At 40.6% G+C, this 25,868-nt stretch overlaps 1 protein-coding gene across 2 annotated transcripts; it reads left to right on the forward strand.

Moving 5' to 3' along the window:
* The first annotated feature begins 5,323 nt into the window (after nt 1–5,323).
* RSPH3 (radial spoke head 3) lies at nt 5,324–25,417 on the forward strand. 2 transcript variants are annotated; one of them, XM_028103204.1, is made up of 8 exons: nt 5,324–5,942; nt 9,872–9,959; nt 17,454–17,595; nt 19,099–19,244; nt 20,202–20,405; nt 21,960–22,122; nt 24,027–24,113; nt 24,930–25,417. In XM_028103204.1, the coding sequence occupies exons 1-8, from the start codon at nt 5,332–5,334 to the stop codon at nt 25,256–25,258; spliced, it is 1,770 nt and encodes a 589-aa protein (XP_027959005.1). In that variant the 5' UTR covers nt 5,324–5,331; the 3' UTR covers nt 25,259–25,417. The 2 variants fall into 2 exon arrangements, with proteins under 2 accessions (XP_027959005.1, XP_087879939.1); XM_088023813.1 differs by lacking the exons at nt 24,027–24,113; nt 24,930–25,417 and adding an exon at nt 22,623–22,873.
* The last annotated feature ends 451 nt before the right edge of the window (nt 25,418–25,868 follow it).

A 25,868-nucleotide genomic window follows, 5' to 3' on the forward strand; every position in this document is an offset into this window, starting at 1 on the left:
CAGGGGCATCTGGATGGCTCAGTCAGAAGACCGTGCCTCTTGATCTCAGGGTTGTGAGTTCGAGCCCCACATTGGGTTTAGAGATTACCTAAAAAATAATAAAACCTTAAAAAAAAAGGAATATTTCAGAAACTCATTTTCAGCCATTCACTCATTTTCATACTCTAAAAGGAAAAGAAGCTCCCCCTTCTTTTCTTGGATAAACCTGTGCTATTCATTCAATCATTCATTCATTCATTCATTCATTCAATAAACTATTAGAGCCAGACACTAAGCCATGAGGTAAGGCCAATTCCTATGCTCAAGAAACTCGTGGCCTAGTTGTGGAGGCAAACATGTTAGCCAACTTATTATAAATGCCACATGGCAAATAAAAGATGGAAATATGATCGAGGATTGTGTGAGCCTCAGTTAAAGTTTTCAGAAATGTGTCCCTGGAGAAAACAACAGGAGCTGTGGCTTAAAGGACGAGCAGAAAATCGGCCAGAAGGGAGGAAGGGATGGGTGCCTGGGTGGCGCAGTCTGTTAAAGTGCCTGGCTCTTGTTTTTGGCTCAGGTCGTGATCTCAAGGTCATGGGATCGAGCCCCGCATCAAGCTCCATGCTCAGTCTAGAGTCTGCTTTAGGTTCTCTCTCCCTTTGCCACTACCCCCTGTTCTCCTATGCTCACTCTCCCTCTCTCTCAATCTAAAATAAATAAATAAATAAATCTTTTAAAAAACACAAAGAAGGGGTAAAGGGAAAGCATTAATCATAGAGGCAGAAAATACAACAGTCTGCACAGTGGGACTACTGTGCAGGTTCAGCTACTCTGGGGGAAAAAAGTATAAGGAGAAACTGGCAAGATCAGAGACTGAAAAGATAGGCCGCACCAGGTAGTGAAGAGCTTACAGCACATGTAAGGAACTTGGATTCACATGGACACAGAGGTTACAGAAATGTTTGAGGGGGCACCGAGCATGATCAGAGTAGCATTTCAGTTAGACCATTCTGCAGTTGCACAGAAGAGCCAACTCGGGCCGTCTGGATCAGGTCAAAAGCTGATAAGAATAGTAGGTAGGGATGCAAAGAAGAGGTCTCAGAATCAAGAAATATTTAGGAGGTAAAATGGGCAGGACTTGGTGATTACTGGGGATATGGAGAATGAGAGGAAAAGAGGGAGAAAAAGAGAAGCGTAGCAAGAGAGGTTTAGGGATGGGAAGTTAATTAGCATAAGCTGATACTTGAGTGCATAGGTTCTGGACTCAGGCAGATAAGGGTTTATATCTGTTTTGTCACTTACTTGCTGTATGACTTTGGTAAAGTGACTTGAACTTCTTTAAGCTTCTGTTGCCTTTATAAGCAGAAATGATCTAAGAACCTACCTCACAGGGTCATTGTAAGAACTACGTGAAATCATGTGTGTAAAGTGCTTAGGACAGTGCCTGCCGTATCAGAAACACCCCCGTTAATTAGTAAGGAATTTGAAAACTATTATCTACCTACCTGCATCGGCAGTCACGTCTACCTTTTGTATTACTATGGATGAACTGTACATGCTTCCAGGGAAGGCCAGCCCCTCCAATTGTTCACGAGAACCTATCCCTTCTTGCCTACATCATCCCATCAATTCTTGGCTCTCTCCCCTACAACGTCCGTTCTGCCCTCCCTACTCACTCCTAGAGCATCCCCAAGTACAGTCAACTCTCCCATTAAAAAATATAAAACTTCCGGGCGCCTGGGTGGCTCCGTCGTTAAGCGTCTGCCTTCGGCTCAGGTCATGATCCCAGGGTCCTGGGATCGAGTCCCACATCGGGCTCCCTGCTCCGCGGGAAGCCTGCTTCTCCCCCTCCCACTCCCCCTGTGTTCCTGCTCTCGCTGTCTCTCTCTGTCAAATAAATAAAATCTTTTAAAAAAATAAAAAATATATATATATATATATAAAACTTCCTCTTGGCTGAGCTTCCCTCTGGCTACCAGCGTGTTTGTTTCTTTTCCTTTGCAGCAAACCTCCCTCCTCCACTCTCTTCTAAATCTCTCACTGAACTCTGTCCTCCCTAACTCCACTACAGGCACCCTTGCTCCACCGCCAACCATCTCTGTGTTAGAGCCAATGTAGATCTCATTGTTCGATCCAATGTGCACAGCTTGCTTGACCCATGAATTGCATTAGCCATCCTTACTCCCTTCCCCTCAAGAAACACTTCCATCACGTGATTCCCAGTGACCAGATTTTCCGCAATTTCTTCCGTCTCTCTGGCCATTCTTTGCCAGGATCCTTTGTTGGTTATTCTTCATCTTTGCAGCCTCTAACTATGCTCAAGGGCTCATCTGTCTTCTCTCTATGCTCCTTAGCATTCTCACCAAGTCTCGTGGCTTTAAATAGCATCTTTATGCCATTAACCCCAAAATCCGGACCTCTACTCTGGACCAGTCCCCTGAGGCTCCAGACTCCCATGTCAAACTGTCCACTCAACACCTCCACTTGGAAGACTAACATGCCTTTCAAGCTTAGCGTACCTAAAACCGAACTCCCTCCAAAATATGCTCCCTCCAAAACCTGCTCCTCTCCAGTGTTCCCTCTATCAGTAAGTGGGAACTCCATTCTTGGTGTAGCTTCTAGCTAGGACTGAGCAGTAGCTTGAGTCAGACAACCCTCTTACAGGAATAACTGTAAAGGCCGAAACTAAATCTAAAAACAAAAATAAAAACCACACAGACTGAAGGCACTGGAGAACCAAACCAGTGAGGACATGAGGGACTGGGGTCCCAGGGAGAAAGAAAATTCATAGGGATACAGAACTTCTCCATTGCTTTTCTCCTCGGGCATTTGCTGAGTTTCGGAGCAGGGCATTTAGGGGCAAGCAGAAGGCAGTGGTCAGAGGTGTCAGGAGTCTTTCAGATCTGGGCAAATAAAAATTATAGTTGAGAACTACAGAGAGAACTTGAAGGGACAAGACCCCAGACAAAGGGGGATCACAGAGAAATAAGCCTGACAATTTGTTTGGCTTTTATCCTTAAGGCATTTGCTGAATTCTAAGTGGCAAGGACACTAGAAATCAAGAAACCAAAACACTGCAGGTGGCTAAAAAGGTAAGCAAACCTTTCAATAACCTCGCAGACTTGGGAATACAAAAATTGGAGCGCAAGGTCCCCAGAGATGGGTACCTGTTGAATATCCCAGGCTTTGTGCTGAGATTCCTAAAGGCTTATGCCCTGAGATTAGGGCAAACCAGAAAGCAATCAGCCCTCTCAAAGCCTGAATCCTTGATAAAAAGGTCATCTACTCTAATTGCCAGCCAGAATAAAATTAAATCCTTCAGAAAGAGAGAACATCAGCCAGAGCCTCTCCACAATTTTTTCTACACAATGTTTAACATCTCATCAAAAACTTTAGAGTGATCTTTAACTCCTTTTCTTCTCTAGTGTTCCATTTCTAATCCATGTGTATCTACCTTCAAAATAGATTCAGGATCTATCTGACTGCATCTCACCCCTCCATTGCCTGGTCCCCAATCCAAAACACTTTCTCAGCCAGGCTGACTGGCTCGATTTGGTCTCTCTAGGCTTCTGCTTTGCCCCGCGTCAGTCTATTCTCAACCCAGCAACTAGAATAGGAATGCTTTTTTAAAAAATTAAATTATGTCAGGGCGGCTGGGTGGCTCATTGCGTTATGTGTCTGCCTTCGGCTCAGGTCATGATCTCAGGGTCCTGTGATGGAACCCCACGTCTTCAGGCTCCAAGCTCAGCAGGGAGTCTGCTTCTCCCTCTCCCTCTGGCCCTCCCCCCCTGCTCCTGCACGCTCTAATTTAAATAAATAAATAAAGTCAAGCTCCTATTCAAAACCCACTGGGGTTTGGTTTTTTTTTCTTTTTTAAAGATTTTATTTATCTATTTGAGAGAGAGAGAACGAGAGATAGAGAGCATGAGAGGGAAGAGGGTCAGAGGGAGAAGCAGACTCCCTGCTGAGCAGGGAGCCCGATGTGGGACTCGATCCCGGGACTCCAGGATCACGACCTGAGCGGAAGGCAGTCGCTTAACCAACTGAGCCACCCAGGCGCCCCACCCACCGGGGTTTTTAACCTCAAGAGTAAAAGTTTGGCTTTACACTGACTTCAATACCTGTGACTTCATTTCCTAATGTTCTCCTCTGCTCCACCCACCCTAGCCTCCTTAGTCTTACCTTGAACACACCTGGTTTGTACCTGCCTGGAATGTTAGTCTCGAGTTCCACTGCTCCACCTCCTTCACATCTTTACTCACATGTCACCTTCTCAGTGAAGCCTTTCCTGACCAATCCAAAATCTCTAGGTCCCCCTCCCTCTCTGACACTTCCAAACCTGCGTTTTATCCTTAGCTCTTATAATTATCTAACATATATATTTTACTCAGAGTTCTCCAAGGACCTTGGGCTTTTCAGCCTTTGATCAAGCCATTCTGAATGTACATCCCCAAGACTCTCACCAGTCAAAACACTATCACCCATCAAACAGTATTAAATGTCACTTTCTCCTGACATGTTAGGATTATTTATACCATACCTACAAACTGGCTTTAGATCTTAATCTTCTAAGTGCAGGAGGAATCTAGATCTTAATATAATGGCTCATCATTTACCAGACACAGTTCTAAGTATTTTATACTTACTAACGCTTTTAACCCTCACGACACCCCCTAACAGATAAAATTCTACTATCCCCGTTTTACAGATCAAGAAAATGAAGCCCAAAAGCCTGCCAGAGGCTGTGGGCTTGGTACACTGCAGAACCTGGATTCAAATCCAGACAGTACTTAGCTGAGCTGAAGGAGTGAATGCAAGTGTAAATAACTGATCATTCAGGGATACATACACTTCACTTACACAAACTATAATATTGACATTGCTAATACTAAAACCAAAGCATCTGCTCTTCTAAGCACAGACCCACCCCATGACGTTTCGTTCTCCAGTTTGGGGCCTGGGAGATTAAGATACAGGAGGCCTTATAGACTCAACAAAGCACCCACCCCTTTGCCAAAATTAGATGTCTGCGGGGCGCCCCTGTTGCTCGTGCGCCCGAGGATCCGCTGAGGTGCTAGCAACCGAGCGGTAAGAGTTTCGAAAAGGAAGGCGGGAAATGGAGACACTGCTGCGCAGCGCGGCGGCAGCCCGCAGCCCAAAGTGGAGAGGTGGCGGTGCTGGGAGACATCAATAAGCCCTCGCCGCGCCCTCGCACGTAAAAGAGCTGGGAGCCGGGGGCCACGTGTGCGCGATCACAGGTGAGCAGCCCGGAGGAGCCGCGCGGCGGCAGTGGCGGGAGCAGAAGCAGCCGAGGGCGCCCCTTAAGGGACGGGAGCACGTGGGCCTGGAAGAATGGCGCCGACACCAGCCCGGCAAAGCCAGACTCCAAAGCGGGAACGAGGACCGCCGCGGTGCCTGCCCAGTTCCCCGAAGCCCCCAAGCCCGACTCGGTCAGGAGAACGGTCCTTAACCCGCAGGCTCACCGGCCGGGGAGGCGCCAATGGGCGGAGTCAAGGGCCGGAAGTGCCCCGGAGGGCCGGCCTCCCCGCGAAAACCGCCGGCCGGAACTGCCAGGAGGTCCCGCCCCCAGGCGGAACTCCGGGTTGCTGGGCAACCGAAGTGGGCGCCTTCGGGTGGCTCGGTGTTCCCTGGAACAAGCAGAGTGTAGCTCCCACCTCTTGTCCTGGCAACCTCGCGCCCCGCCCGCCTTCCTTCTTGCCGCCTCTCCTTGCGTCGCGGAATCCCTGCCCTTGGCACTACGCACACGTCTCCGGCTCCCACCACCACTTAGCGCCCACCTGCTTGAAAGCCAGTCTCCACCGGAAGCGAAGCGGCCCGGCCCCAGGCGTGGCTTCCAGGCTCACAGACCGCACCTCCCCAGCCATGGGCACCTACACCTACACCAGCCGGCCCCGGGCCCTGCCCTGCCAGCGCCGCCGTTACCGGGACAGCACAATGCAGCCGTGAGTGAGCAACCAGCCCCTGTGTGATCTCCACCTGCCCCAGTTCCGGGACCGCGCACCGCGGCCCCCTTCGCCCTGGCGAACCTGCCTGTGCTGCTTTCTCAACCCTCCACACCCTGCCGAAATAAAATTTCTTCCCTAAAGAACTCTCCCGTGGCGTGGAGGAATGAAGCAAGAAGGGGCACGGGCGGCCCGGCCTCCCTTAGTGAACTTTTAGTGATAATGAGCTGCGGGCGGGATCGATTAACATGTACAGGAAACCCACTGGTTTCACAACCTTTGAGTCAACTACTGTTGGCCAACTATATGCACCTCACTAGGGGCATTCGTGTACATTTTCTTCCTTAGTCCACAGTACTGTGAAGTTGGTTTAATAACTCCATTATGCAAATGAAGAAACAGGTACTAAGGTGTCGGACGCGATAGCATGTCCAGAATAACAGCCAAGTAAAGCTCTTTCCACACCAGCCTTTGGTCAGGAATCAGGTTATCCTTCCATGCTGGACCCCAAATTGTATTTTTACATTACTGAGTATTTATTTGCAAATATTCAAATATCCACTTCATTATTATCCATAATAATGTTTACGGGCCTTTCTAAAGCTTGAAGTTCTTTCTATAAGCCTCAAATTTTGGAACCAGCCAAACTTCCCAAGAATGCGGGCTCCATGGAAGCTGGAAACTTTGTGTCTTTTGTCCACCTGGGATTGTGCCTGACATATAGGAAGCACTTACACAAATTGTTGAATTAACTGATTGAACACATCAGCCAAGTAACTCTTGATGCGTTATTTCAAACACTAAGTCTAAATTCATAATTATCTTATGGCAAATAAGGACCCTCTTAAGTAATGCCTGTCACTTTAAAGAAACCAAAATGGAAAATTTAAATTGTTTTTTAAAGATTTCATGTATTTATTTGAGAGAGAGAGGGAGAAAGAGACAGAGATAGTGACAGAGATAAAGAGAGAGCACCAGCAGGGAGGAAAGGGAGAAGCAGGCTCCCCACTGAGCAGGGAGCCCAGACGCAGGGCTCGATCCCAGGACCCTGGGACCCTGACCATAGCCAAAGGCAGATGCTTAACTGACTGAGTCACCCAGGCACCCCGGAAAATTTAAAGTTATAGAGGGATTATTTATATTATAAAAGGATTCCATTTAAAAACACTTTCAGAAACACTTTCTGGTGGCTTTAAGTAGTTGCTCACAAATCATTACTATTAAATTACACCAACAAATGAAATAAGAATCAATGCTGGTTCATTAGGAATGATTTTTTTTTATAGCTAGTTGATAAGGAAGTTGCAGGACCTTGCTTATATTGAAGCAATCTGTTGATTAAAGATTGGACGAAGTATATGTGTGTGTGTGTGTGTGTGTGTGTGTGTGTATTTGATTTTTAGTTTAAAATTATCCTTAGTGGTGATTTTCAATTTATAAAAGTAATATATGCTTGTTCTTATATTACTCTTTTACACCTCCGTACTTGAGCATATGTACATTTTTATAGGAGGTTTATTTCCCAAATTGAATCATACTACACATATTTATCTGCAATTAGCTTCCCCCCCTTTTTTATAACCTCTAATTCTTTTTTTTTTCTAATTTCTTTACATATACATACATATTTAATTTTATATAAATAGACTCCTGTGGTTCATGCTTGGGTACATTCTTAGTGCCGAACCCCCTTCCCTTGTAAACTTGCTCTTTCCCCCCTGCCCCCAAGGTAAACCTTGTTAATGCCCTTACGTGAATGTTTCTGGACTTTTCTCCACACTCACATGGTTATGTATGAATATATAAATATATACATACAAGTACACCTCATAGCGATGCTAACATTATACACAATTCTCAGCATCTTCCTTTTCTCACTTAATTCTTTGCAAAAATCCCTCCAATTATTTTTTTTTAAAGATTTTATTTATTTATTTGACAGAGAGAGACACAGCGAGAGAGGGAACACAAGCAGGGGGAGTGGGAGAGGGAGAAGCAGGCCCCCCCGCGGAGCAGGGAGCCTGATGTGGGACTCGATCCCAGGACCCCGGGATCATGACCTGAGCCGAAGGCAGACGCTTAACGACTGAGCCCCCCAGGCGCCCTCTCCAATTGTTTTTAATAGCATGATATCCCCTGGCGTATGGATGTACTACGCATTCTTAAAATTTTCCAATTTTGACAGGTATTCGGTTTGCTTCAGGTTTTTACCACAAAGAGGAAGGTTTCAATAAACAACTTTATGTGCTGGCCTTTTTATTTCTATGAAACAGATTCCTGGGATGGGATTGTTAGGTCATGTATATTTTTAACATGAACAGATGGAACAATATGCTGTTCTTTAGTAATGTTTAAATATATCTTTTTTCCCTACATCCTCACCAGCAATAGGCATTATTGGATTTTTCTTTCTTTTTGGCTTTTGACAGTGTGAAATCAAAACCACAATTTTTCCTCATTATTATGTTAATTAGCATTAGGGGGTTTTAATCAAGTAAGCGTCCTTTAGATTTTTTCTATTTTAAAAGATCACTGGGTACAATGTATAGGACAGATTCAGAGAAAAATGTTGTTCCAGACAGTTAAGAGACTCTTGCAGCAGTCCAGGTAAAAGACAGTGGTGGCAATGAGTGATGGAGAGATGTGAAAACGATTTGGGGAGTAGAATCAGTATGCTGGATACAAGCGGTGAGGAAGAGAGAAGAATCATGGATGACTCCCAGACTTCTAGATTAAGCCAATTGGGTGGTTAGTGGTACCATTTAATGAAATAGGGAACACTAAAGAAGTAACAAGTTGGAGTGGGAGAATGATAATGAGTTCAATTTTGAGGTGGCTTTTGAGACATCTCAGTGAGATGTCACTGGGCATATCAATTGGATATACATTCCTGGAGCTCAGAGGAGAGTTCTGAGCCAAAGGAAAATTAAAATTCGGAGTTTTAGGTATATGGATTATGAGTAAAGCCTTGAGAATGGATGAGTTCAGGGAAGGGCAAGAGAAGACCTAGCCCAGAGGAAATCCTCCAGTCCTGGAGGAGCCAACAATCACAGGCTGAGAAAGAGAAGTCAAAGAAGTCCTAGAAAAACAATCCAAAGACTATGGTGGTATCACAGCGGCTAGAAAGAGAGTGCTTCAGTGAAGGAGTAGCCAGCTGAGCTAACCACTGCCCTGAGATCACGTAAGATGAGCAGTGTTACATGCCTGGTTTTTAAGTAACATGAAGTCAGGTTATCCAACAGTGGTTTTAATGTATGATAAAAAAGCAACTTACTACCCATCTCAAAATCATTTCTGGTAGAGCACTATTATTGGTATAGGTCAATATTTGGTTTCATAGCCATACATAGTATATCATTTAAAGAACTTTGAATGAAAACATCAACTGTATGGTTTTCACTACTGATAGTCTGATCCTCAAAATTAAAATTGTATTAAAATGTAAAACATACCTTTGAGTTTAAAGAAACAATGAGATAATGGACTTATTTTATTTCTTAAGCCTGATTCTGTGAATTCTTTCAATCCTTGAATCCAACTACTGTCAGTACTTTAAGGCCAGGCCCCTTTCCTACTGTCCATTTTCACGTTTGTCAAGTAGTCTAACAGATTTGCAGCCCGAAATCCAGCTCTACCATGTACTAGCTAGGTAACCTAGGGCACATTCCTTTCTGAATCTCCTTCCTCTTCTGTCAGATGGAAATCATAGTCTCCAACTTGAAGCTTATTGTGAGTAATAAATAAAATATGTGAAGGGCCTGGCATGTAATAAGCATTCCATAAATGGTAGTCATTTGCCAGACTAAAATTGTGCCAAAACAAAAATCTATTTTCATAACATCTGTATCTTAGTTTAAATCCAATTAAAAATGAGTTGACTGCATAGACCAACACTATTACAATAGTTATTTAGATTTGCTATCTTACAGAGCTGAAGAACCTATGCATTATGGAAACATAATGTATGACAGAAGGGTGATCCGAGGCAATACTTACGCTCTACAGACAGGACCACTGGTAAGCATAATTTGAATATTCTAATACAGAGCTTTTCAAACTACTTGTGCTGAAGGACCAGTTTGTTTTAGTTTCTAATTTGCTTCAGACTAAAACAGTTATAAAATACTGATAGATTACTAGAAAAATTAAATCTAAAAAAAAAAAAATCATTCTAAATACAAGGCTGATGGTGGGTGCCAGGGACTAAGGGAGCAGGGGAATAGGGAATTAGTGTTTAATGGGTACAGAGGTTCAGTTTTGCAAAAAGAAAAGTCTGAAGATGGATGGTGGTAATGGTTGTACAACAATGTGAATGTACTTAATGCCACTGGATTCTACACTTAAAAATGGCTAAGATGGTAAGTTTTATTGTACTTTACCACAATTAAAAACAATAATGTTAAAAATACAGAAGCCCCAATATTTTATTAGATTAACAGAACTTTGTAAAACTGCTCTAAAAGCTTATAAACTTTTATTCTCAATTTCTATAATTAAATTTTTACAGACCAGCTTAAACAGTTCACACACAACACTTTGAGTAGCACTGGTATAACATATTTAGGTTTGTTTAAATTATTTCATACTATAATACTATCTTCATTATTTAATCAAAAATTCTTTTCTTTAATTCACTCAACAAATATTTATTGAGTTTTAGGTCCTGTGCTGAGTACCTGGGATACAGAGATGATTAGGGTGTGGCATGATATTAAAAGTGATGATTTCTTGGCACTGAAATGAAATATAGTTAAGTTAATCTGTAAACACTGTATGATATATACATGCCCACCACCACATGGTGATATATGGAATATTAGACATTCTGAAGCACATACATCAAAGCCATCGAGAAAACTCACTAAAAATATTGTATGTTTCAGCCATACCCTGGATCTACTGCATTAGAACCTTCAAGGGTTGGACACAGGAATGTGCATCATTAATAAACTTCTCTAGGCAGTCTGGTACAGCCAGTTCACGGACCAACATTTGAAAACAACAGCTCAAACATGTGATATAGATACGTGATTCAACATCTTGTGGCAGTAGCAATAAACCCGGGCACACCTAGAACTAAACTAAAAAGGAGAATCACCTTTTTTTTTTTAGTTTTTTTTTAATTAATATTGTGATGATTTGATATACCTTTTTTTTAGTTCTTTAGTCAGTTATTCAGCAACTTATCTAAAAACTCTATACTAAGGGGCGCCTGGGTGGCTCAGTCGTTAAGCGTCTGCCTTCGGCTCAGGTCATGATCCCGGGGTCCTGGGATTGAGCCCCGCATTGGGCTCCCTGCTCTGCGGGAGGCCTGCTTCTCCCTCTCCCACTCCCCCCGCTTGTGTTCCCTCTCTCACTGTCTCTCTCTCTCTGTCAAATAAACATATAACATCTTAAAAAAATTTTTTTTTAAACTCTATAATGAGACTTCCAGTTCCAGAAAGCAGGAATTTGCCAATAGCACAAGCAAACACAGGAAGACTCTGGAAATGGAAAGAAGGAAGTGGACTGGCTAGGGACCTCAGGATTTGAGTGACATAGTGATGAGTTCCCTAAGTCTTCTTATATCCCATTCAGAGCACTGGAGAAGCTTGCAACCCAGAACAACCAATAGGCACAAACCTGCTCCCTTTATCCAAAAGACTGCAAAAGGGTAACCTAGCAGAACAGAAATCTTTTTACTACCCCTCCTCCAGCCAAACTCCAATGGAAAAACTGTCCTGCCCCTCCCAGTGGAGTCAGAAGACGGAGCTGGGGAACTGGACTTCCATCCCCACATGGCAGCAACAATGCAGTACTAATCAGTGCTCTGATTCACTCACTGAGGTGGTATCAACAAGGGTAGAGCAGGAAGCTGACCTTCCACTCTCACCCAGGGGCAGTGAGATGGTAAGAGATGATACAAGTTGGTACCCTACTTTTCCTGGGGTGATGGCAACAGAGCTAGGAGGGAGCTGAATTTTCAATCCTATCTGGCAGCAACAAAGCAAAACAGGTGAGATAAGGCAGTGTGAGTCAGAGCTCCACTCCTCTGTACTCCAACACTGGTGTCGGTGGATCAAAGCAAGGGTCTGAAATACTACCCCCACCAGGCACCAATAAGTTGATAAAAGTTGGTCCTCTGCTTTCACATGGGGCCTAGCAGGATGCTGAACTTCCATCTCCACCCATGCCTGCATGCTAAAACAAAAAGGGATGACTTCTTACTAAAAAAGATTAAGATCCAGGGGCGCCTGGGTGGCTCAGTCGTTAAGTGTCTGCCTTCGGCTCAGGTCATGATCCCAGGGTCCTGGGATCGAGCCCCGCATCGGGCTCCCTGCTCTGCGAGAAGCCTGCTTCTCCCTCTCCCACTCCCTCTGCTTGTGTTCCTGCTCTTGCTCTCTCTCTGTCAAATAAATAAATAAAATCTTAAAAAAGAAAGAAAAAAAAAAGATTAAGATCCAGAATCTCACATCCTAATACCCAAAGTTTCCAGGATACAAAAAAAAAAAAAAATCACTCATCATACCACAAACCAGAGCAGTCACAGCTTGAATGGGAAAAATCCATCAAGAGATGACAACAGCAAGATGACTCAGATGTAGGAATTACCTGACAAGGATTTTAAAGCAGTAATCATAAAAAAATGCTTCAATCGAAAGTGAATAATTATGAACGTTCTTAAAACAAATGAAAAAAAATATTAGCTAAGAAATGGAAGATATACAAATGAGCCAAATGGGGGCACCTGGGTGGCTCAGTCGGCTAAGCATCTGCCTTCAGCTCAGGTCATGATCCCAGAGTCATGGGATCAAGTCCCACATCAGGCTCCCTGCTCAGCAAGGAGTTTGCCACTCCCTCTCCCTCTGCCTCTCCCCCTGCTCCTTCTCTGTCTTGCTCACTCTCAAATAAATAAAAATTAAAAAAAAAAACCAAATGGAAAATATCTAAAAAGTCATGGGACAGATTCATCAGAAATGACATAGGGAACAATCAATGAAGTCAAAGCCAAATCAATGGAAATTACCCAGTTGGAACAACAGATAGAAAACAGACCACAAAAAAAAAAAAAAAAAAGCAAAGCCTCACAGCTGAGGAGCAATAACAAAATGTCTAACATTCATGTTATCTGAGTCTCAGGAAAAAAGGCATGGGACTGAAAAAATATTTGAAGAATAGTGTTTGAAAATTCCACAAATTTGGCAAAAGACAAAAACCTATAGATCTGAGAAGTCAGTTGAACCCCAAGCAGGAAAAACCTAAAGAAATTCACACCAAGACACATCAAAATCAAATTTCAAAACTAAAATAAAAAAATCTTGATAGGAGCTATAGACACATGACACATTACCAGAAGGGGAACAATTATTTGAATAACTGTGGGTTCCTCATTTGAAACAACAGAGACCAGAAAAAGTGGCATAGTATTTTTCAAGCCCTGAAAGAAAAGGACTATCAAGCCCTAATTCTAATCCAGTGAAAATATTCTTCAGGAATAAAGAGGAAATCAAGTCATTCTCAGATGAAGGAAACCTAGAGGATTTGTCACCAGCCGACTTACCCCTAAATAGCTAAAGGAAGCTCTCCAAGTAGAAAGGAAATGATAACAGAAGGAGGCTTGGGACTTAAGAAAGGAAGATAGAACAATGGAAAAGGTGAAAATAGGGGTAAATACAATAAACTGTCTTCTGGGTTTTAAAAATTGTGTTTGATCGTGAAGCAAAATTATAACATCATCTGATGTAGTGCTTAATATATGTAGGTAAAATATTTAAGATGATTAGATTTTTATTATATTTTAAAAGTAAGGAAAATAAGGGTATCTAAATGGGAGTGAAGTTTCTGCCTTCCACCTGAAGTGGTAAAATGTTGATATTAAATGTTGACTGTGATCAGGTACATAGTATATTGTAAAACCTGGAACAACTATTTTTTAAAAAACTATGGAAAGAGATATAGTCAAAAGGATTACAGATAAATAAAAGAATTCTAAAAAATGTTTCAACTAATTCACAGGAAGGAAAGAAAAAGAAAACAGAAAAATTAAAAACAGAACAAATAGAAAGCAAAAAGTAGAATGGCAGACAGCCCTAATATGGCAAAGTCTTCTTTAAATATAAATGGTCTAAATAAGCCAATTAAGAGACAGAGAGGCAGAGTAGATTTAAAAAAAAAAAAAAAAAAAGTGACCCAACTGTATTCTGTCTACAAGAAACTCATTTCAATTATAGTGGTGTAGGTAGGTCAAATGTAAAAGGAAGGGAAAAGATATACAAGTTAAGCATTAATTTTTAAGAAGTAGTTGTGGCTATCTAAATAACAGATAAAGTAGACCTAAGAAAAAACAATATTACCAGGGACAAAGAAGGACATTACATAATGGTAAAAAGGTCCCAATATACCAAGAAGATCTAGCAGTCTTAAGTGTATATGGACCAAACAACAGAGCTTCAAAATACATGAAGCTAAAATTGAAAGGAGAAATAGACAAATCCACAATTTTAGTTCGGGACTTCAACATCCTTCTCTCAAAAAATCAGCAAGAATGTAGAAGAACTACACACCACCACCAACCAATAGGTTGTAATTTACATTTATACAACACTTCACCTGACAACAACAGACTACATATGCTTTTTTTTTTAAAGATTTATTTATTTTAAAGAGGGAGCATGAGCAGAGGTAGAGGGGTGCAGAGGGAGAGACAACCTCATGCAGACTCCACGCTGAGCACAGAGTCCAATGGTGGGCTTGATCTCATGATCCTGAGATCATGACCTGAGCCGAAACCAAGGGTCAGACGGTTAACTGACTGCACCACTGAGGTGCCCCAGAATACATATGGTTTTGAGGCACCTGTAGAATATTGACCAAGATAGAACATATCCTGGGTTACAAAGCAAATCTCAATATATTTAAGATATTTGAAATCATACCATGATGGAATAATGTCTCTTTCAAAATTTCAAACTAGAAATCAATAATAGGTGATAACAGGAAAATCTTCAAACACTTGAAAATTAAGCAGCATGCTTCCAAATAATCCATAGAGGAAGTATTAAAGGGAATTTTGAAAGACTACTCAGGACTAAATGAAGATATAACAAATGAAAATTTGTGTTTCATGCCAGAACAGTGCTGAGATGGAAAAAACTAAAAAGGAAAGACTTCAAATCAATAATCTAAGCTCCTACCTCAATAAATGGGGAAAAGATGAGAAAAATAAACCCAAAGCAAGCAGAAGGAAGAAAATAATAATGATAAAAGCAGAAATCACTTACATTGAAAACAAAGCAATAGGGGCCCCAGGATGGCTCAGTTGGCTAAGCATGGGACTCATGATTTCAGCTCAGGTCATGATCTCAGGGTGGTGAGTTGGAGCCCCAAGTCAGGCTCTGTGCTGGGTGTGGAGCCTACTTAAGATTCTCTCTCTCTACCCTCCTACCCCCACTTGCACGCACTCTCAAAAAAAAAGAAAAAAAAAGTACGGGCATCTGGGTGGTTCAGTCAGTTAAGCATGGGACTCTTAGTTTTAGCTCAGGTCATGATCTCATGGGTCCTGAGATTGAGCCCCTCTTCAGGCTCTGCACTTAGCGGGGGGTCTGCTCAAAGATTCTCTCCCTCTGCCCCTCTCCCCCCCATGCATGTACACTTGCATGCACACGCTCTCTCTCAAATAAATAAATCTTTTTTTAAAAGTATGTAAAAACAATAGAGAAAATCAATGGACCCAAAAGCTGGTTCTCTGAATAAGATCAATAAAATTGATAAGCCTCTAGCAAGACTATCAAAGAAAAAAAGAGAAAGAAGAGACAAATATATAACATATATTTGGGGTATAACATAGATCCTGCAACCATGAAAAGATTAAACACCATTTCTTATCTTTGAAAAGATCAATAAAATTGATAAACCTCTAGCAAAACTAACAAAGAAAGAAAAAGAGGAATGCCTTGGTGGCTCAGTAGGTTAAGCATCTATCTCTGGCTCAGGCTGTGATCCTGGGGTCCTAGGATCAAGCCCCACGTCTGGCTTCCTGCTCAGCTTGGGGTCTGCTTCTCCCTCTGCCCCGACCCTGCGTGCCCCCCCTCACCTCTCGTTCACACTCTCTCTCTCAAATAAATAAAATCTTAAAAAAAAAAAAAAGGAAGTAAAAGAGAAGAAACAAATAAGCAAATATCAGGGATATAACTAGAGATTCTGCATCTATTAAAAGAGTAAAAGGATCATAATAGAATATTACAAACAAATCTATACATATAAATTCAACAAACTAAATGAAATGAGCTAATTCTTCAAACTATAAACTACCAAAACTCACCTAACATGAAATAGATATTCTGAAGTGTCTAATAACTATTAAAGAAATTGAATTTCTAATTTAAAAGCTTTCAAAAAAGAAATATCCAGGCCCAGATAGTTTCACTGGAAAATTCTACCAAACATTTAAAAAAAATCTCATTGATTTTATACAATTTTACACAATCTCTTCCAGAAAATAAAAGAGGAAGGAACACTTCAGGCAATCAGACAAAGACACTAAAAATAAAACTATAGACCAATAGCTATCATGAATGTCAATACAAGAATCCTCAACAAAATATTAGCAAATAGAATCCAGTGGGGATTCTCTGCTTGAGATTCTCTCTCTCCCTCTCCTGCTCCCCCTCCCCACCCCACTCATGTGCTCGCTCTCTCTCTCTCAAAAAAATCAATCTACGATATCATCACCACTTCAGAAAAACTATGCATTTAAATGACAATGGCCATTGTATTACGGAAATGGGATTATGGGATATTTTAAATAAATTTTAACGTTGCCACATTGTTATTTCAATTAAAATGTTTTTACAATTCTAATTTTAAATATTAAAATTTTTTCTTGCAAAGTACTTTTATATTTCCCCTCTTTTCATATTTACCTTGAGATAAGACAGGTTAGCTAAAGGAAATGGACATAGAATGAGATACAGATATGAAATCAAGGACCTCCAAATATTGCAGGACTACTGTAAATAATTATATATTTTAACCCTTAATCAGCTATTGTTTTGTGCACTGGGACAGGCTTCGTTTGGACTGAGAATATTTTCTTTGTGAGCTAATTTATTTTTTCAGGAATTTTATCTAAAAGAAATTCAGACTTTTTTTTAAATCCTAGTGCTTTTCAATTCCTTAACTACACATTAAAATGTATTGTAACCGAGTAATTCTATAGTATACTTGGTTACTAGGAATCCAGGCAATTCATGGTAAAAATGCTTGAATGATGAAAAACAATTCATTAGATAGGATTCTGCAGCTGTTTATTCTAGTCGTCAGTCATACTTTGAAGTTACTTATGTGCTTCATCAGATAACTATATAATTACCTGACAAAGTTCAAACAGAACTTTAATCATGAAGTCACTGATAATCAGGAAGCATTATATGACAGATGCTCTTAGGCTATCCAGGAATCACTTCTGGAATGGCAGTTCTGTATGCTTTGAGAAATATCTTCTAAATTTTAGAAGCCTTTTCTGTCACTCAGCCTGGGCAGCCTGATCCTATAGAGGTTCAGAGACAGCAGCAGGCTAAGAGGAGGGCTCTTGCCAGAAAACGAGCCCAAGAACAGCTCAGACCACGAACCCCCGAACCCGTGGAAGGCAGAAAGCACGTGGATGTGCAAACAGGTACGTGACCATGCCACGGGCATCGTGGCTCCTGGGTTTGCTCAGTTTTCTAAGTCAGTTCATTTTTTATTTGGCATAGTATCTGTTATGCTATGCAGTACTGCCCCAGTTACATGGTTGGAGGAGTGCATTCATTAAACAAATTCATAGACTATATTTTATTATTATATTGAGTACAGCTAGAGGTATGAGATGGGGTTAAAAAAGAATTTTATGACCAAATTAATTCTCAGCCCTTTTCACATACTTTTTTCTCAAACTGGGATTATTTCTCACTTTTTCTTTTATACCCCAACATGAATCACTGCTGGACCTACAGGAGAAGAGAGCAATGTAGTTCTATTTTGGCATTTTATTTCTCTTGAGAGGCCTGAACTCATCCAGATCTGAGTCCTCCATCTCTCTCCCCACAGCCTCTCTCTTCTTTTATTCTCCTTTCACTGCACACATTCCCCAAGGCCACACAGGCTTGTTCGGCCACTGCCAGGCTTTCTTACTTGTCTGCTGTTCTCAGCTAGGGGAGGCGTACCTAGACCTCTAGGGTCGAGCTGTGTTGTTGTCAGAATCTTGATAATCAGGCAACACTTGGTGTTTTCCTTAGATTGATATAACTATTCAGGATTCACCTTGCATCTTGCCAAGATGGTGAGTGGCTTTATCGTTATTGCTAGGTAGTTAGTACAAAAAGAAGTGAACCATTCCACACATTTCCCTCCTACCTTGAGGCCAAGTCTAGAATGTGTATATGTCTGTATTTAGCCAATGTAGCTGTAATTCTACATGAGCTAAATTTTAGTGTTTCTTTATACCATCAGAATATTAAGTTTTCCTATATCTCAGAGCCTATTCCAGTCTTCTACCTGTGTATCTCCTTTATTATTAAAGACTCCTTGTGACAAATAATTATGATCCCTTTTACAGATGAAGAAACTAAGGCTCTAAGAAGATATAACTTGACTAGGTCCTATGTTCAACATCTGACTCCAGTTCTCATGTTCTTTGCATGATACCACACTGCCCTTGCCTCACATATATTATTCCTAAGGTGAAATTTGTTTTCATGTATCTGTTTATAATCTATAGCCTAAAGGGAACATCAAGTAACATAGTGACATGGTGCCTAATTTTTTAAATATTCAGGAATTTTGAAATCTTTATACATTTACTATCTTAGGACTCAGTTATAGAGATGGATTATTAACTTTCCATCCCCAATCATACCTTGCATCTTACATACCTCTAGGCTTCATGTTCTTCTTTGGTTCCATTTTCAAGCACAAAACTCAGTGCTTCCTCAACATCCCATAAATGTCCTAGCCTGACTGACTCTGTGGTCTTCCAAATACATAAAACTGCTTAATACAGTATGTGAATTTAATCCCACACTTGAGCGCTTCTTTTCTGATCCATTTAATTCTGTTTTGTAGAAGCTAAAGTTTCAATACACATATATGCTTGAAATAGACAAGAATTTCAAACTCAATGTATATGGTATTCTCTTAGAAATATACCTTGAAGAAATTGCTGACCGCATAATAGAAGTTGATATGGAATGCCAAACAGATGCATTTTTGGACAGACCACCAACACCACTCTTTATTCCTGCCAAAACTGGCAAAGATGTGGCCACCCAAATACTAGAAGGAGAGGTATAGTACATTATTTGGACTTCCTTCTATCTTCTTTATAAATAGGTAAAGTTAGGTTTAGTTAAAAGCTTACAAACCACTTCAAAATCAGAAAGATTCTACTTACTGTATTTCTTTCCAAATGTACCTATAATAGTTTTATCCTAAAATACAGTGTTCTGATTTCCCCTCCTTGATGATCAGAAATAAAAATCATTAGAAATATTTTTAGAATATCTGCACCTTGATTCTTATGTTTGCATACTTAATATATGGATACAAGGTAAATTTGTACCAAATAAAGAAAAATAGTATCTCGGGTATAAGAGGTTCCACTATTAGTTGTTTTTAAATTATATAGTTTTCATGGATAATCTATGTTAGAGAAAAAATCCTAAAATAATTACATTTTCATGTCAATGCAGAATGCATAAATAGGCCAGTCTATGAAATTGAAGAGAAGACAATGCTTATGTGCATAATGACTTAAGTGAGATTTAAGACTTACTTGAAGGAACTTGAAGGAACTGAAGGAACTGCCATTGAAATTGGGAAATAAATTAAGTCTTCACAAACTACATAGAAGGGTATATTTGCCTCTAAATCCTAGAGGGGAATCACCAAAATGCCCATTATTCTTGTTTCTTAGTTCCTCAGTTCTTCAAACTGTTAGTGAAAACTAGTGAAAATATAATAGGGCAAAAATTAAGAAATATAAGGATATTTCCTTTGGGTTTCAGAGTTTGATCTTAAAATTGTTGAGTAACAGGGTTCATTTTGATGACTACATACATCTTTTTTATAATTCTTGACTGATATTCTGTGTGCCCTGCAGGGCCGTTGTGTGTTTTGGACACCATAAGTAAAGAAGACCCTCAATAAATAGAACCCTGTCATGACTGCTTTTCTGGATATTTTTTCTTTGAGCATTTGGTTCATGATTAAAATTTTAAATTTGGTTTGTCTTGTGTGTTTAAGCTCTTTGACTTTGATCTTGAAGTAAAACCAATGTTAGAAGTTCTGGTGGGAAAGACCATTGAGCAGGCACTTCTGGAAGTAATGGAAGAAGAAGAGTTGGCTAACCTGCGGGCCAGCCAGCATGCATATGAGGAGTTACGCAGTGTTGAACTAGCTGAAGTTCAGCGACTTGAAGAGCAAGAGAGACGGCACAGAGAAGAAAAGGTATAGCATTCTAATTTTTTCCTTAGTCTTCGGCTATTTAACAGATAATGTTCTGAATCACATGTGGTATGTCATAGAGCTAAAGATCTTTGCAAATACGTTAGAAAAGAGTTTGTTGCTCAGTTATCTCCTCTTCTGTAGATCACAGGTGTTTCATGCACAGAATCACATTCTTTAAACACCAGCTTCCATAAATGTACCTAAACAGAGTTTCCAAAAGTTTCTAAATGTAATAAATTACATATGTCCCAACTGAAAGGCACTCTTAAATAACAAGATTCCTAGCGAAGGAAATATATTGGTTTGCCATACATCCATGGCCAAAAAGTGGAAGGGAAAAGTGGGGTATATTGGGGATAGGTGGCGTGAAGGAGCGGAGGATCTGGATAGAATTCTGGATCTTTTTCTCAGTGGCCAGGCCCTTCCCTGTACCCCAGGGATTCTCCAGAACTTCTTTATAAAATATTTTACATGACAGGTTTTTAGAACTTGTAGTAAGAAAACTTTTAGAATCTAGTTTTTAAAATATGCCAATAACATTCAGTTAAGAAACTCTAGGCTCAATAATCTTTAAGAGTCTGTCTGGTTCTGGCAAAAATTGTTGCCCTATGTTGGACACTGAATGGATAAATTATGTAGGAGTGCCTGAATACCTAAAAGAGTTCAAATAATTTCCCAAAGAGTCTAGTTTACTGCACAGAATAGCTTAGTTGTTGGGATATTCTACTCAATACCTAATCAAATGGACTTTCAGTTTTTCTCCAAAATGAATAATTAATTGTGTAAAGGGCATAGGGCTTATGGTAGAGATTATGCAAATGCCAGACATTTTTTTACAAATGTGAAATGAATAGAGGCAAAATTAGCTTTGTTGAAATAATCAGGGAAATCTTTATCAAAGGAAACTTACTTGTTTATTTACTATTAGGAAATATACTATGAAAATAATGAATACAAACATCTAGATATTTATTTGCTTAAACTTTGAAAATAGACTTCATAAGAAACTATATTAATGCTCCCACTTCCACATGGGAGTAGAGGAGATGGTTCATTAGCTTTATAGATATCCTATGGTCTACAAGAAGCAACAACAACAAAAGAGAGGTTTATAATTTTCAGAGCTCAATGAATTCAAAGAAGCTTACAAATGAGACAACTCACTGACAGTTCTTTAACTGAAGATGCCTGAGCAACTATAATTTTCATATTGATAATAATTTCTGGTAATACTAATTACAAATACATATAACTATTATTATTCTTTGATATTATCCATATAGTCAAACAAGTACATCCTCAAATGATTTTACTTAAAAATGGATCAGGAGATGAATCTTACCTTAAGCTCCATCTCTTTTTTTAAAACAATATCCACCCAGAAGCTGTTGAAATTCACTAAAATCTTGATGAAAACTATGAACCATGAATAGATTCCTTGCTGTCCATTTTTTGATACAAATACATGTCCAGATTCTTCCATTCACTAGGTCGGGCATTTGGGGAGCACGTTGCAGCTAAGTAACCCGGCGCGGCGGTGTTTTCTGTGCGCAGGAGCGGCGGAAGCAGCAGCAGTGGGAGGCGGTCTACAAGCACAAGGAGACCTCGCAGAAAGTGGCCGCTCGGGCGTTCGCGCAGCGCTACCTGGCGGACCTCCTCCCATCCGTGTTTGGCAGTCTCAGGGACGGTGGCTACTTCTACGATCCCATTGAAAGAGGTTCGTTCGTGGAGGTGTTGCTAGATCCCTGCTACAAGAAGCATCCTCCTAATGCTTCCAAGGAATCCCATGCCCATGTTTATGTTGAATTGGAATCTCTCTTTAAAACACATTTTTAAAGTCAATTATAGTTGTTTTAAGTAAGTACTATTATTAATGAGAGGTATACTATAAAGATCGTGAGTTTAGAATGTCAGTTTGTCTTTACTAAGAAGCAACATTGTGTAGTAGGAAGAAATATGGACTTGATGTCAGAAACTTGAGTTTGGGTCCCAGTTTCATCATCAATCAGCTATATGACCTTCAATTTCCTCACAGGTGAAATGAGGGTTATTTAGGAGCTAAATGTCATAATATCTATGGAACATAATATGTATAAAATATGTGCATAAGTAGTTTTTCTACTTTTTCTCAGCTGACTTCCTGTTCCACTCAAAAACCCTTGGGGGGCAGCAATGAAAGTCGTGTATTCATTTAATTAGGTGTTTCCACCATCCCAGGCACTGTATTAGGTGTGGGAGATAAAAACGAGGAGAACTGGTCTCTACCTTTAGTGAATTCACACCTGTCAGCTCTTGGTGAGCACCTGCCAAGACCCACCCCTCAGCTAGCCCAGCCAAATGAAGGGTAAGAGTTGCCATTCCTCACCCTCCTTCCTCAGCTCCAAAAGCACTTAAATCCACATTGCTTTTGTATACATATCCTTTTTCAAATGGCTAATAGTATTGTGGGGCAGAGTTTAGTAATGTTAATTTTCACTGAATACATATTCAATTCAGGACACCTACATAGAGATCAGGTTACACACAACTACTAGTTTACATTTATATTGTACTTTACCATTTATGTAGTATTTTCCATACACGATAACATTTGACCCTCCCAGTAACCCGGGGGCGGGGGGGGGGGGTAGATAGGGCAGATTAATTACCATTTTTCAGAAGTAGAAACTGAAGCTCAGAGAAGTGAAATGCCTTCTCCCAAACAACCAGGGGAAGCCGTTAGGCCTCGGACTCTGACCCCAGATCCAGTGATCCTTCCACGCTGTCCTGCCACCCCCCTGGGGTCTAGCTAGACCTCTGCTGTTAGTCACAGAGGCTAGCAACCTTTTTTTCTCTCATGAATTGCTGAAAAAGTCAGTTATGGATCATTTAGAAGCTTGAAAATGAGATTCATGCCTCAGATTAAAAATATTATTCCTAGTAGTGAGTATAATATCCTATTACACTCTTTCGTCACCCCATTGAAAAGTAACAGATGCCAGCCCCCCTAAAAAGCTATTTTGAAACGTTAAACTACGTATTGTAATGGACTGTATTTTTTAAAGGCTCACACAGTAGAGTAGATTTCCATTTCAGTTTGAATAAATTTATCACTAATAGAAGCACCTAGTTTCTGACCCATTTCTAGATGGCCTTCTCAGACCCTCTCTGGCCCTTGTCCCCTGATTCTTGGTCAGCTTCTCCTAGGCCCCAGGCTTCCGATGGGGGCATTCTTTTTATCAGCATCGTTCAATCCCAGATTTGTATCACATGTGGATTAGAGTTCTGCTCCCAGACGCACATCTTCCTCCCCACTCCCCTACCCTACCTCCTTCATCCACGTCAGATTGCACCTGTGCACTTAGCTCCAAGGAAGACTTCCTGGACTTCAAGGAAGACCGCATAGTTTTGAAAATACTATTTTAACCACAATAGAAAGGAAATGGACCAGAACATGCATAGAGAATGTGGCAAAAGTCATGCTGTATGAGTCCATTTGACATTTTGTATTAAGAAAACAGGGTTGATGAATCTTCAATAGTTAGGGAGAAAGCACAGATTCTTCCTATCTGTCATGATTCATAAAAATCATTATAATGATTGAATTTCACTATAACAAAATTAACTTTTTTTTTATTACAGATATTGAGATAGGATTCCTTCCATGGCTAATGAATGAAGTTGACAAAACCATGGAATACAGTATGGTGGGAAGGACAGTGCTTGACAGTAAGCTCTTTTATTTTATTTAAAAGTCACTTCTGGAAGCCCCTGGGTGGCTCAGTCAGTTAAGCCTCCGACTCTTAATATCAGCTCAGGTCATGATCTCAGGGTCATGAGATCGAACCCGCATCAGGCTGTGTGCTAGGCATGGAGGCTGCTTAAGATTCTCTCTCCCTCTCCCTCCACCCCCTACCCTCGCACTCACGAGTGTGCTTGCACTCTCTCTCTCCCTCCACCCCCTACCCTCGCACTCACGAGTGCGCTCGCACTCTCTCTCTCTCCCTCAAAAAAAAAAAAAAAAATCATTTCTGGGCCACCTGGCCAGCTCAGTTGGTAGAGCATATGACTCTTGATCTTGGGGTTGTAAGTTCGAGCCCCACATTGGATATAGAGACTACTTAAAAAAAAATAAAATCTTTTTTTAAATAAAATATTTTGAAAAAAAAAGTCATTTCTGAAATTTTTCAGCAGAAAGAATAAATAGAAGAAAGATGTTAAATTTTATGGTTTTAGTTTTTAAAGTTTCATTATCTCAGTTAACAAAGGCACAAATTTTTACCCTCAATAATATTTTTGGTTCTTGTGTAATTTGATCAGAACTAATATCTTCTGTCATTACTTTATAAATGATATTCTGTTAAAACAGGCATTGACTATAATTCATATTCAATGCGTTAAGTGGCACAGAAGTTAAATGTGCTGACTTTGTATAAAAGTAACACAGGGAAGGGCTGAGGCCTGCTTTATGCTCATCTGTAAGTCAGCATTATAACTACTCAAATATGAACAATCACAGTGATTTTCGCACATATAATGTTTCAGTGTTGATCCGTGAGGTGGTCGAGAAGAGACTGTCTATGTACAAGCATAAGGAGGGCCAGCCCCCATATGTGAAGCCCGAGGATGGCCTCGGTGGCCCTGGGGCGATGGGAGAACCACTGATGGATGATGAATTCCATGAACAAAGTACATCACAGCCACAGAGGCCCCTTTTGGACAGAGACTCCCTGCAAAGAACACCAAGCGATGGAAAGTACATGGAGAACATGTCCTCCCAAGAAAGGAAGCTTCTGGAAGGAGAGGATGAACAAACAATAAGGAAAACCTCAGGGAGAGAACTATTGCAACCAGGAGGAGCCTTCGAGCCATGACACCACTCAGCGGCCAGTCAGCATTGCGAGCAATCAGGTAACAATGCGCAGGTCCCCTCAGGTTATGGAAATTATGTTGTATTTACCCAACATGTCTTTTTGTCTCATGGACTGGGCAAATCAAATATGTTGAAATAATAAAACTAATTAAAAATGAAATTTAATTCATTTATTTAATGGTAGAATATCTAGAAGCTATGTTGTAACCTAATGAGAATCATGTCTAATTACCAGCTTCCCATTACCACGAATATAACTAACAAATATATTTTTCCTTAATTTTTCTAACTTTGTGGGGTTTTTTCTTTTTTAGTATCATATTTAATGTTAGATATCAGTGCTGTCAGCCATTGAGACTGTCTGCTCTATAGGAAAACTATTTTACCTACTCCATGAAAGAACACCTAAATGTCGTGCCACCGAAAGCTTTAGTGCTCCCTCCTTGCAAGGACCAACACATATACCCTTAGTTGTGTAATACTAAATAGATCGTTACCCCTTCCATCTTCAATATCCACGTAAGGCTCAAGAGATTCTATGAATTGGGGCGCCTGGGTGGCTCAGTCGTTAGGCGTCTGCCTTCGGCTCAGGTCATGATCCCGGGGTCCTG

Source organism: Eumetopias jubatus, unplaced genomic scaffold (genome assembly GCF_037043125.1).
Source record: "Eumetopias jubatus isolate StellerSeaLion01/CBP00866 unplaced genomic scaffold, mEumJub1_p1.0 scaffold_6, whole genome shotgun sequence".
In the NCBI taxonomy this organism is placed as follows: Eukaryota; Metazoa; Chordata; class Mammalia; order Carnivora; family Otariidae; genus Eumetopias; species Eumetopias jubatus.

Bases quoted from the DNA above. Each gene is read 5' to 3' on its own strand.
- RSPH3 (XM_028103204.1), top strand. From the start codon at position 5,332: ATGGCGCCGACACCAGCCCGGCAAAGCCAGACTCCAAAGCGGGAACGA. The intron at 5,943-9,871 runs GTGAGTGAGCAA...GCTATCTTACAG, and splicing joins CGGGACAGCACAATGCAGCC to AGCTGAAGAACCTATGCATT. The intron at 22,123-24,026 runs GTTCGTTCGTGG...TTTTTATTACAG, and splicing joins CTACGATCCCATTGAAAGAG to ATATTGAGATAGGATTCCTT.